At 40.1% G+C, this 13,247-nt stretch overlaps 1 protein-coding gene across 8 annotated transcripts in view; it reads right to left on the bottom strand.

Annotated features, from left to right (window-relative positions):
* Window positions 1-13,247, bottom strand: part of Tmcc1 (transmembrane and coiled-coil domain family 1) — a 161,045-nt gene that overhangs the window by 42,116 nt on the left and 105,682 nt on the right. Inside the window, exon 1 of one of the 8 annotated variants that reach the window (XM_047534578.1) lies at window positions 11,463-11,520. The exons of 5 other annotated variants lie outside the window; for them this stretch is intronic. In XM_047534578.1, coding sequence (XP_047390534.1) covers window positions 11,463-11,486 — 24 coding nt within the window. In that variant the 5' untranslated portion in view covers window positions 11,487-11,520. Of the gene's footprint in view, window positions 1-549; window positions 793-11,462; window positions 11,521-13,247 lie in introns of those variants that run through there. 2 more of the 8 variants (XM_047534574.1, XM_047534577.1) reach the window with 2 other exon arrangements.

Below are 13,247 nucleotides of genomic sequence, written 5' to 3'. Positions count from 1 at the left end.
TTGAAAACAAGAGGCTGAGTGAAAAGAACCTTTTTTTCTTTTTAAAAAGTGAGAAATATTTCCAGCTGGCTTTAACCCAAATTCCTATTTGTTATGCATGCCTGGCATCTTCGAGTTTAACCCAAGCTTTTCCCCGACTTCCAAAGGCAGATGAAACTCTCTTAATCACTGAAGGAAACAATCTCTGGGACCTCCTTAGTCTGAGAATGTGAGGAAGGCATTTACTCTACACCAAGCAGCCCGTCTCACGGGAGAGTCGGGACCAGGATGGTCTGAGCATGCCCGTGTGGCCACAGAGCACCCTCTGCATTCTGCTCAAATAGCAATGAGGAAAATGAACAGTCAGGAAACAGACCACACAGTCCTCCATCACCTCGACCTCACAGTCGCACAACAGCACATGCACCTGGCTGCGATCCGCTGCTGAAAAATGCCCAGTTCCAGCAGCTCGGGCCATTTTCTGTCACTCTATCAACCAGCCCCCGCTTAAAGCTGCAGAACTACAGGAATGAGCAAGAGGTTTTAAAAAAGAAAAAGACAGATACACACACAGAGACAACATACGGTTTCCGAGGAGAGTGAGGGTTCCATGCTTGTGAGGGAGAAGGAAGAGGATTATGCCGAATAACCCTCAGGTTTCTCCCAGATTTGAACATGCTGTGCTGTGGCATGAGGTCAGCAGAGACTGGCTCCAGCCCTGTGAGGCTGGCTTCTACCCTGACAAAGCAGTATCACTGTAATATGAAGCAAGAGGACCCAGGGCATGTTGGCAGCTGTACAGAATGGCTGTTCTAGAAAGTATTGGCAATTCCAAAACAAGAGATCTATGCCGTCACATGAGATGATCTTCAACCTAGTTAAGCAATGACCAACAAAATACTTTGAATCCCAAACCTAGGCAGCTCAAAATATTAAAAGGTGGGAAAAAATTTTTTTCTCCTTGAAGCCATTTTGTGCCTGGGGGAGATGAACAGGAAGTGGGAAATCTGATGAGCCACTGGTTAATTTGATTTGTATCACAAACAAACACCGATTCTGATCTGAGAGGAGGGAGGTGTGGCCTGCTCTTGGACACTGTGACCTAGTTGAGGAGCCCCAAATCTTCTCTGTGACTTTACTGTGAAGCAGGGAGAATACTCTGAAAATACATTTTTGGTAATGGACATATGCCAGAACTGAAGGCGTGGTAGAATATATGGATATATGTGGTCACTGTCACATATATCCCCAAGGCAGATCTCATGGACATCACTTGTTTTTAGTTCATCAAGAATGTATCGAAGAGCCCTTAGAAACACTTCCCCAAAAGAAGAGGAATGCTAAAAAGATCTGGAGTAGGAAAGGAAGCCACAAATGCAATGTCTATCAAGAGAAGCAGGACAACACAGACATTCTGTTACATTTTATAGTCTCCTTGATATTATGAAAATTCTATTCTAGACCAAATGTGACCCAGTAGATTTTTAACAATAAAAGTTAGACAGAAATAGAAGTAAATATAGGACAATGGCGGTAAAGCAAACTGTGTGAAAGCACCAATGGGAAGGCAAACCTAGGAAAGGTCCGTAGTCCGGTACGCGCACACGCTGAATGAGGTTCGTGTTTAAAATACACTGAGACTTATGTCACGATACTGTTAAGAAACAAAACAAAACAACTTTGACATCCCTCATTACTTATGTGAAAAACCCAAACACCCAGGTGTGTCGCACGAGGACGCTGTGAGCAGGGTCTGTCTACTTTCCTTATTTCATCTCCCTACATGAACACTGTATTCCAGATGCTCAACCACCTGTTACTGCCATGAGGCAGAGAAATGAAGTAACAGAGAGGTCACTGACTTGCCTAGAGTCACCTGGCTAAGTAATGGGACTGAGATTCAAAGACAGAGTAGCATTCTGACTCCCAGCTCTTCACACTCCTGTTTGTTACACAGTTAGGTTTATGTATGTAGCTTTAAGCAATCAGTGGAGACAGAACTACAACAGGCCAGAAAATGAGGTAAGTGCCAGGCGTGGTGGCGCACACCTGTGTCCCAGCTACTCAGGAGGCTGAGGCCGGAGGATCCCTTCAGACAGGAGTTCAAGGCCAGTCTGGGCAACATAGTGAGGCCCTGTTTCAGTGACAAAAGGAAAGGGGGGCAGGGAGGAGAGGAAGGGAAAGGGAAGAAAAGGAAGGAAAGAAGGAAGGAAGGAATAGAGGGAGGGAGGGAAGGGGAAAAATTGCCAGCATGTGAGAGTTTACAGTGCAGTGAGTCCGAAAAACTAGGCAGAATTATTATTCACTTGACTTTATTCTTCTTTTCCAATATGGTCTGGCTATTCTAGTTCCTTTGCCTTTCCATGTACATTTGACAATACCCTTGTCTGTAGTCAGAAAAAGTCCTGCTGAGATTTCTCATTGGAATTGTGTTAAAGCTGTGGATCAACTGGGTAAACATGACATCTAAACTAGGCTAGCTCTTCCAGTTCGTGAATACGATCTCTATTATCTCTCCATTTACTTAGGTCTTATTTATTATTATTTCACCTGTGTTTTACAATTTCTGCACACAGATCTGCATATGATTTCTCAATTTATACCTAAATATTTTTCTCTTGTTTTATAAATGGCATTTTGGGAAGGGTGGTTTCCATTATTAATTACAAGAATATAAAAGTTTGTGTGCATCAGTGCTTAATCTTGCAAACTTGCTAAACTCATTTAGTTGTTTTAGGAGCTTCTGGTAGACTCCCTGGTTTTTTATACAGACAATTAGGAAACTTGTTAAGTGGGGCAGCTTCACTTCTTCCTTCCCAATCCGTACGCCTTTTACTTCTTTGCCTTTCCTTACTGTACTGGCAATAATTGTTTTCAATGCTGAACAATGCTGAATAGAAATGGTGACACAGGATATTCATGCCTTGTTTCCAAACAGAATGAAAACATTACGTATGAAGCTAACAGGAGTTAAATTTTTTTTTTTTTTTTTTGGTTAGATGCCATTTAACAAGTTCTAAGAGCTTCCTTCTACTTTGCTGAGAAGTTTTCAAAGTAGGGAGCTGTCACTGTTATGTGACTTGGTAAATTGATCATTTTATCCTAAGGTAGTGCCTTTATCCCTAATTTTCTTTACTCTTAAGTCTACTCTGATATTAACATAAGACACTAGAGTCTTCTTTTGATTAATGCTTTCATGGTATAACTTAATCTTTGTAACCTTACGTTTATCATTTATCTGAAGTGGGTTTTTTTAAAAAAAACTAATAATATAATCAGATTTTTTTTTTCAAATTCATTCTGACCACCTGTCATTTAATTGTTGTCCTTATAACTAACTTTTATTTTTTTAAAGACAAGGTCCCACTGCATTGCCCAGACTGGCCTTGAACTCCTGCAAGCTTCCAAGTAGCTGTGACTGCAGGCATGTAATGCCATACTTAGCTTACACCATTTATATTTAATGGACATTACTGGTCTGTTTGGATTAAGGACTTCCATTTCATTGTTTTCTGTCTGTTCTGTTTTTCTTTTCATTATTTCCCCCTTTTGGGTCACTGGAATGTTTCTAGTATTTCATTGTTAATATTTGTGTTTCTGACTTTTTGCACAGTTTTATTAAGTAACTGCCCTAGGTATCAATATTTATGTACCATATTTCATAATCTAGAATCAATATTTTGTTACTTCAAGAAGAATGTAGAAACTTCACTGCTATCAGATTCTTTCACCCTCCCCTTTATACATTACATCTAAATACACTGAAACTCCCACCATCTAATGTTGTAACGATTTTGCGAGAACAACTCATGAGCACTGTGTACCTAAGCAGGTATCAACCATTTCTGTTGCTGTCCCTTCACTGCAGATGCTCCAAATTTCTTTCAGTTAGAACACCTTCCTTTTAGTTTTGCTTCGTCTGAGAATGTCTTTGCTTCACCCTCATTGCCCAAGAGTATTTTTGCTGGATATAAAATTTTGAGTCGACAATCCCGCCCCCCAGCTACAGCACAGTCCAAATTTAATTTCACTCCTTCGGGCACTGACGACTTCTGATGAGCAATCTGCAGTCATCTGGAGGGTTGCTCCCCTTCTCCCTTTCAAATATTCGTCTTTAGTTTTGGTGCTGTTATAATTTTAGTTATGATGTGTATCTGTGTGTGGATTTATTGGTCTTTATCCTGTTTAGCATTTCTTTGATCTATAGTTCTGTATCTTTTTTGCCAAATTTTGGAAGCTTCCAGGCCTTACTTCTTCAAATCAATTTCCTATACTACTATTTCTCCTCTCAGCAACTATGTTGGCTCGAACATTAAGCATTTTATCACTGTTGTACAAGTCTAAGTTTCTCCCCTCCCCCTCAATTTTTTCCCTGACTGGACAGCTCCTACTTCTCCTCTTCATGTTCACCAACTCTCTTCCATCATCTTCATCCTGTTGCTAATCTCATCCAGTGAAAGCTTTTCAGTTACATTTTCACTTGAAAAATTCCCATTTGGGTCTTCTTTATACCTTCCCTGGGAGTTCCTATTCTTTCTGTTCATTTCAAGAGTTTTGCGCTTACTTGTTAGAACATTTTTATAACAGCTGTGCTAGCATCTTCGTCAGATAATGCTAATGTCTGTGTTCTCTTGGCATTGGTATCTTTTGGGTTTTTCCATGTGTGCTGATTTTCCTAATTCCCACCCCGCATAGGCCAAGTAGTTTTTTTATTGTATACTGAACATTTTGATCATTGTTATGAGATTTCTAGACCATCTGAAACTCCTATACAGAATGTTGGTATTTTTATCTCAGTATGAGCTAATCAACCTATTTGTCTTCTGTCTACAATTTCTGACCAATCTTCTGTAGATTGTAGTTCCACTATCAGTTAAGTTTTAAAGTCTGTGGTGCTATTTAGATCTGCCCCTCATGTGCACCACACCCTATTGCCAGTATAGGACCTGGCAGGGGTTTAAGCCATATCTCATTTGTCAAAGTCTAGCTTTGCTTTATCAGGGTCAGATTTCTATATCACAATGCACAGGTAAGCTCAGGAGTTCATTAAAAAAATTTGAGGACTTTACATCCCGAGTATCTCCCTTTCACAAAGCTCCCCAGTACTTCCTAGGTCAATGGGGTTGCCCTTCCTCATTACTGAGTCAGAAAGCTGGGACTTTATTTATGCTGCTCTCAGTCACAGAATTTCTATGAATGCCTATGTTTGGAGGCAAGCAGGTGAAGGAGAGAGGATGTGTGGGGGGAAGCGTTTGGGGTTCATTCCACTGTCTTGGGATCACATCTTCACTGATCACAGATAATAGTTTTGTGCCCTTGGAGTTTTAGGCCCTTGATAAATTCAACCCACTGCTATGATGATAGGAGTGCTTGAGTTTCCCAGTGCAAGAAAGCAGACTGAAAGAAAACAATATGTTCTCATACTTCCTCTGGGTATGATAATTCTTTCCCATTCCTTCAGTCAGAACTTAGGATTTCTCCTAGAGTTCTCTGTATCCATATTAATGCCCACTTCTAGGTTTTATGCTGTGTTGAGTTCAAGTCTGGGATTGAGAAGGAGGAGAAAAGTGATAAAATTCAACCCTGGTTCAGTAGTACTTCAAAATCTTCTTTCCCAGTCTCCCTTTCAGAGTCCTCAAATAGCTGCTCTGTGCCAGGTGCTATCACTGAGTGCAGTGGAAGAGACTGGGCGAGGTGTGTTTGCTTCGGAACTAGAATCTTAAACCACTAGGTTTATGTTTGGTTTGTTTACACAGCAACAGGTAACAGGAATACAGTTCAACTCAAGAAGCAAACGTGGAGTGCAGTGCACATGAAATAACCTATATATTTTTTTATAACTGCTACAGGAAAGTCATCAGATATAATATAAGACAGCTGCTACCAGTTCAGTGGTAGACTATTCTCTGCTTTCTTACCTCATGCTCCAAAGAACAGATTCAGTCTCATTACTGGAGTAAATGAAAATGACAGCAGTGAAAAACCATGGAAGATTCTTACCTTAGTACATGTAGGTTTATCTGCTGTCAGTATAATTTGGTCAGAAAGGGTTCTGATATCTCATTCTTTCATGCCCTGACTGATCATCAGTCAGAAGAGCTAAGAGAATCAAGGAAGACAACTGGAATGACAAGGATAAAACTGGAAGGTAAAAATGTCCTATGGGAAAATTTTCCTCAAGTTATTCTTGTACGGAATTCCTAAAAGAAGGTATATTATGCCCTTGAAAATACAGCATTTCACCAGCAAGCACCATTTCTTTCAGAATGGCCTACTAATCTGTTTGTGTAATTAAACACTCATTTTTCCTAGGGGAAAAATCAAGAGATGTCAATCAGCTCCCCTGGCTTTTATAAGCTTTGCCCAACAGAAGCAAAACACTATGAAGAAGCTTACTGTGTGGAAACCATTTCACACCTACAGGGAGGAAAAAATTTGAAGTGTTTGTAAAGATGAGTCAGCAGGAACTTTTCAGACACTAGTAATGAGAGTTTAAGTTGGTACAATCATGATGGATAGCGAATTGACAGTATGTAGTTAACTGAGGATGAATATGCATACAACCCCATAATTCCATTCCGAGGTACAAATACTATACTAACTCTCCTGTACTTGAATAAGGAGACAACACTATTAAACAAGAGTATTCACTGCAGCACTGTTTATGACACAATGAAATACTGGAAACAACTTATAAACTCCTTAACATGATTATCAGTCCATAACTGTGGTCTATTCATAAAACAGAATGCATGATAGTTAAAATAAATACAGCAGAGCTGTATCTATCAATGTAATTAAATTTCAAAAGTATGACGCATGAAAAAGTCAAACAAGTTTTATATACATCGAGAGATTTATGTAAAATGGTAAGGAATAATCTATGTACAATTTAAAACCAGGTGGTATATATTATTTATGTACAATAACATCGCACTGTATCATTATGTATAAATTAGGTACTATAAACATGTACTATATATTATCTATGGGTACATGTATGGTCATGTGTTGCATAAAAAGACATTTCGGTTAACAAAGGACTGCATATACAATAATCATCCCCTAAGACTATAATGAAGGTGAGATCTCCATTGCCTTGTGACACTGAGCTGGCTGAAATGCTGTAGTGCAACACACTTCACATGGGTTCACAGTGACGTGGGTATAAACGAAGGTATAGCACACACAGTTATGTACAGTGCATAATAGTTGATAATCAATGACTGTAAGACCAGTTTGTGTAGTCCATATACTGTTTTTTTGTTTTTTTTTTTTATTGTCAGGGTGTACTCCTACTTATTAAAAAAAAAACAGGGGGCTGGGGAGATAGCTCAGTTGATAGAGTGCTTGCCTTGAAAGTACAAGGTCCTGAGTTCAATCCCCAGCATCACAAAAAAAAAAAAAAAAAAAAAAAAAAGTTAACTATAAAATAGCCTCAGGGAGGTTTGCTACCATGGGAATGACAGCTCCGTGAGTGTTACTGCCCCTAGATCTTCCAGTGAGACAAGATGTAGAGATGGAAGACCGTGACACTGACCATCCTAACCCCATGTAGGCCTCAGCTAATATGTTAGTGCCTTAGTTTTTAAGAAAAAAGTTTAAAAATAAATATCTTAACAATAGAAGAAAGCATTTAAGAATATACAGAAACAAAAACAGTTGTGCTCACCTGTAAAACATGTTCTTTTCTTTGTGGTGCTGGGGATCAAACCCAGGGACCCCACACATGCTGGGCAAGCACTGCACCACTGAGCCGTACCCCCAGCTCATGTGTTTGTGTTTTAAGTTAAGTATATAAAAGAATCAAAAAGTTAGAAAATTAAAATATTTATATTCAAGCCATAATATGCTAAGTTTAATTCGTTACTGAAGAAAAAAATGTCAATAAGTGTAGCGTCACCTAATACGAGGTCATGACAAAGTCTGCAGTCGTGTATGGAATGTCCTCGGCCTTCTCACTCACTCACCACCCGCTGACTCACCCAGAGCAACCTCCAGGCCTGCCAGCTCCAGGCACGGGCACGCCCACACAGGTGTGCCATTTTGATTTTTTACGGTGTATCTGAACTATGTTAAGATACACAAATACCACTGCATTCACTTGTTTATCATCTTCAATACAGTAACACTCCGCACAGGACCGTGGCCAAGGAGCCACAGTTTACAGCACATAACCTAGGTCACAGCAGGCTAGATTTGTGTGAGTACACACCACGATGTTCACACAATGACAAAATTGCATTTTTTAGACTGTATCCCTGTCACTGACACATGATGTGTATATGTAATAATTACATAAACATATGTGAAAATGAAAACCACTAAATTCAGGACAGCAGTTGTCTCCAGATCAAGGCGTAATATATAAGCACAAACCCTATTGAAAGCAAATATAGCAAAACACTAAGTCTGAAAAGGTCTGGTATCAGTCCTTGAGTGTTTGTATGTTATTTTTATCTTGTTTTCTGTTTTCTTTGAACTATTTTATAGTACAAAGAGCAAAAAAGATTTTAAGTGTATAAATTGCTAACACTGAAATGCTTAATGAAAAAATATTCTGACAGTGGGTTAGCTACACATGCACACATAAACAGCTAAATCACCAGAAGTGAGTCCCATTGGACACTACACACTGCTGTCGTCTACATGTTCATGATCCCCCACCACAAGTTACATACTGGAACCCAACACCCAATGTCTAATTACTTGGGGGGTGGTGTTGCGGGGAAGTGATTAAGTCATGGGATAACTGCACTTAGAAAAGCTCAACAGGCTCTCTTCTCCTTCAGCCATGTAAGAACAAATCAAGAGGCAGTATCCATGAGGATCGGCCCCTCACCAGACAATGAATCTGCTGGTACCGTCACCCTGGACTTATAAATTACTGAGTTCTGGAGTATTTTATTACAGTAGCCCCACCACTTAAGAGAGTCACCAAAATATTTCAGTTTTTTCAAAACTGAAGGTCACCTTCTTAAATAGCTATACCATTATCACAACTAATACAATTTTCTACTATTGTATAATATTCAGTGGTATAAAAAACTAAAAATACACAAATTGGCAGATGATAGAGATTACAGTTTCAACAATCACTGACAGAAAAGTACATATGTGACAGGTGGACTTAGTGACCACTTATAGCATTTCGTTGTTACAAGGGCCCAAGCCCATAAGCTGGGAATGTGAGAGCAGGAAAAACTATATAAGCTCCAGAACTAGGCTTCTTTCTTAAAGGGTCTCCAACTTGTACATGTGGTTTCTTAGTTCCACTGCTTATGTTTCAAAAGGTCCATCTCTGCTCAGGTGCTACATTAACAAACATATTAAGGCCTGGAGTGAATCTTTTTTTTTTTTTTTTTTTAAATGCAAATGGAACTTTAATCATTAGGTTGGTTTTAAATTTATCCTAACCCTATATTTAGTCTGAGAAACAAAAGACAACTTGGAAGCATTGCTAAAATGAGAAGTGAATCATTTTAGTATAAATCTAAGGCCTGGAGTGAATCTTTATATATTCTTGCACAATTCCGTTGCAATACCAGTTATTAATTCATAACCTACCTCCAAAAGGAATTTTAGATGACTTGTACAATTTATATGATTTTTAAAAACTTAATAAAAATTACAATAAAAGAACAAAGATACACATATTTGAAGACAGGGGACAGATAATTGAACTAGAAACATTAAATAAGTTTAGTTACTGCAATTGGACACTTGATTTTTCTGACAACCAAAGTAGAAATGGAGACATGATGGCTTCATTGTATTTTTCATTAGCTATTAAAAGGCACTTAATAATTAATCAGCATACCTGAATGAAGAAACTTGTACACAAACTTGTATGTTAAAAATACTAACCATTACATCTTTTTAACAATGATTTTATAAAAGCTGGAAAAACATCCTTCATAGATGATTCTTATATACATCTATATAAAAAAAAAACCCCAAGGGCTTATTATAAAATCACAGTTCAGTGAATGAGTTTCTATGTGAACTAAAGGAACAGAGGTTAGGTCTGTAGCTTTCTGGCAATCTGACTTGATACCGGGAGAGAGACAGTCTGAGGGACAGATAGATAACGTCAATATCTGGATAATGTCAAATGTCAGAGATTGCATCCAGGTATCAAACTCAAGTTGGTTAGCACACAGCACAGGCTTGAGCTCATTTGTGAATGGTTTGACAATCAGCTTATAACCTCCATGTAGGAAGAACCTAAGAACATACCCCACAAACGCACCATTTTAATTTCCCTTCACACCAAACAGGTTCAAGGTCCTGCTGCATAAGGAAATGAACAAAAGATGGATTTTAGAAACCTAGGCAGACTAATTCGAGATCTCCTGATCTTTTTTTTTTTTTTTTTTTTTTTGCGGTGCTGGAGAGTGAACCCAGGGCCTGGTGCTTGCGAGGCAAGCCCTCTACCAACTAAGCTACCTCCCCAGGCCCAAGATCTCCTGATCTTGAAATACACAGGAGAGGGGCAAACTCAATCAAGAATCATACTGGGACTTATTATCAATGGTGGTAGAGGAAAATACACATATGCACATGCGAAATCAGTCACAGAACTACTTCTTCTCAAACAATATCTCTCAACTCGATGGTTCTTTCTTCCTCTCAGTCCTGCCTCTTTGAGAAGCAGAGTGGTGAATGAAAACAGCCCAGGTCTCTGTGATTTGAGACTTCTTTATTTCACCTTCAAGTGTTTAGGATGGTCTCAAACTGAGCACAGCTCAATGGATACTAGCTGACTTCCTATTCCAAGCTGGTATCTCAGATCTGTTCTCCTAGGTACCAATCAACAGGATTTCTATGCAGAGATTCAAAGTTTGCTGATGAGCATTAGAGTTCAAAGTTCTCTGTGTCCCCTGTGCCAGGTGATGACATCTCCAACAGCTGGACACGAAAGAGAAGCACATCCAAATGCCTGATAACTTAGCAGCAGCAGCAGAAATAGCAGAGCAACCAATAAAGAAGGAACTTTGCAGTAGTTATCAAAAAAGCAAGGGCACAGGACAGAGCAGAAAGCAAACACCACCGTGCTCCCCGCTTGCGAGCACCTTTTCCTGCATGACTGCTAGGCTCTCGTTCCTAACAACGGTTCCCAGCTCACGAGAGTTCTCAGGAAGAAGTATGCATGGATCAACATACACCGTGTGCACATAACTACAGTATCCACAATTATGTTAACTAAAAATGAAAATGAAGGGTATCAATAAAATTTACTCCCAGGCTAAATCGATTTAAAAAAATACAAGTGTTAACAGAAATGGAGAAGGGGCTCAAGGACAAGAGCTCCAACAGGAGCGCTGAGAGACGCTTGGATTCATGACATCTGGGAATTCACCACAGGCCCTGCTGGCAGGGTGAGAAGGGTCTTCTAGAAGTATGAATTTGAGGATTAATTCGACCTCCTTGAAGCTCAAAGCCACCTTCTCTCCACGAGGTCCCCAGCCTCCTGTACTCACCTCTGCTCCCCACTGTGCCTTCATTACCTTATGGCCCTTCTGTCTTCCCTTTCCGCTGAAGACTGAAACACAAGTCTCAGTGACCCCAGTGCACACGGACAAACCACTACATGACTGCTTCCTGACACCTGGCCCTTCTGGGATTTACAGGTTAATCAATGGGACATACCTTTGACCTCATTACCATGTGGCACTGCTCCACCTGGCCTCTGAGGTCACCACTCTCAGGACACATCATCCTTCTAGAATTACAACTTTTTTGGGGGGTGGGGTGGAGTAGGGTGGGAGCTGGAGATCAAACCCAGGGCCTTGGGCATACGAGGCAGGTGCTCTACCAGAGTGACATTCCCAGCCTTGCCTTTAACCTTGTATGTCTAATAATTTAAATTTCATTCCCTCCTGGTCCTTTACCCACTTAGATCAACTATTTTTCAAGTCAAAGTCACAGTGAGAGAAAGAAATCAGGCAGAACTGAATTAGAATCATTGCTCTATTGATTAATAATGGTACAACTTTCATAACATGGAACATTAGTTATTATCAAAGGGACACAGCACCTCTTAGAGTGTTTGGAGTAGATCCATGTCTGTCAGCCACTACTACCACTAGCAAGCACTGAGTGCAGTCACCCCTTGGTATCCCAGGGAACTGGTTCTAGTACCCTCCTTCAACACCAAACTCCGTGGATGCTCAAGTCCCTTTTACTCAACAGTACAGCATTTGCACACGACCCATACACGTCCTCCCACAAGCACTCGAACAGTCTCTAGGTCACTTGTCATACCTAACACAATGTAAGTGCTATGTAATTAACTGCCGCACTGTATTGTTTAGGGAATAACAACAAGAGAAAAAAAGTCCGTACATGTTTAGTACAGATAGACTGGTTTTTCCCTGAGTGTTTTTAATCCACTTGGTTGAATCCACAGGTGTGGATATGAAGGGGTCAGCTGTAATTTCCAAGTTTCAGGCACAATAATCCCTTCTATGTGTATCACTCTTTAAAAAAAAAAAGCTACTGGAGTAATTAATTTCACATCTTCTTCATTTTATAAAAGGGGTTGAGGCTGTGCATGATCCTACATGGGGCAGGGCTGGGGAGAGGTCAGCAGCTGCTCTGAGGGCCGCGTGGCTGACTCTAGGCCCCACGCTTACTGTGGCTGAGGGGTGGACGGCCGGATTCCTGACTCTCCTCTCATTCCTTCCACCTTACCACTCGGCCAACTGCCTCTAATTCTGTGCTTCTGGGTTTATTTGGAGAAAATAAAATTATATAAAATTATAAATGACATTCCTTACGCTCAATCTCTGCCTTAACTGCTTTTATGTTTTCTATACTGGCTTTCTCTATCTAATCAATTTAGAGCAACCCCGCCATTCTGTCAAAGTTTGTCTGCACACTCATCCTAGTAACGGAAGATTCCCCAACTTATTTTCAACACAAGAGGTTGGAACATAAGAGGCTGGAAACCTAAGAGGTTAAAACAAAACAACAACAACAAAAGAAACAACTTTTTTTTTTTTAAAGATCCTGCTGACTGAACCCAGGGGCCCTCTACCGCTAACTTACATCCTCAGCCCTTTTTGTTTTTATTTTGAGACAGGGTCTAGCTAAGTTGCCGAGGCTGGCCTCAAATCTGGGATCCTCCTGCCTCAGCCTTCTCAGTCTCTGGGAATGTAGACAGGCATGTGCCACCAAACCCGGTTCATCAGTCAGTTCTGGACAGACTTTTTGCACTACAACTTCACTCTCTAATTCCATATCTCAACTCTTCTTGGGCAGAT

The sequence above is a fragment of the Sciurus carolinensis genome, chromosome 19 (genome assembly GCF_902686445.1).
Source record: "Sciurus carolinensis chromosome 19, mSciCar1.2, whole genome shotgun sequence".
NCBI lineage: Eukaryota > Metazoa > Chordata > Mammalia > Rodentia > Sciuridae > Sciurus > Sciurus carolinensis.
The sequence above is the reverse complement of the archived record's forward strand: the minus strand, read 5'-3'. Positions and strand labels throughout refer to the sequence as shown.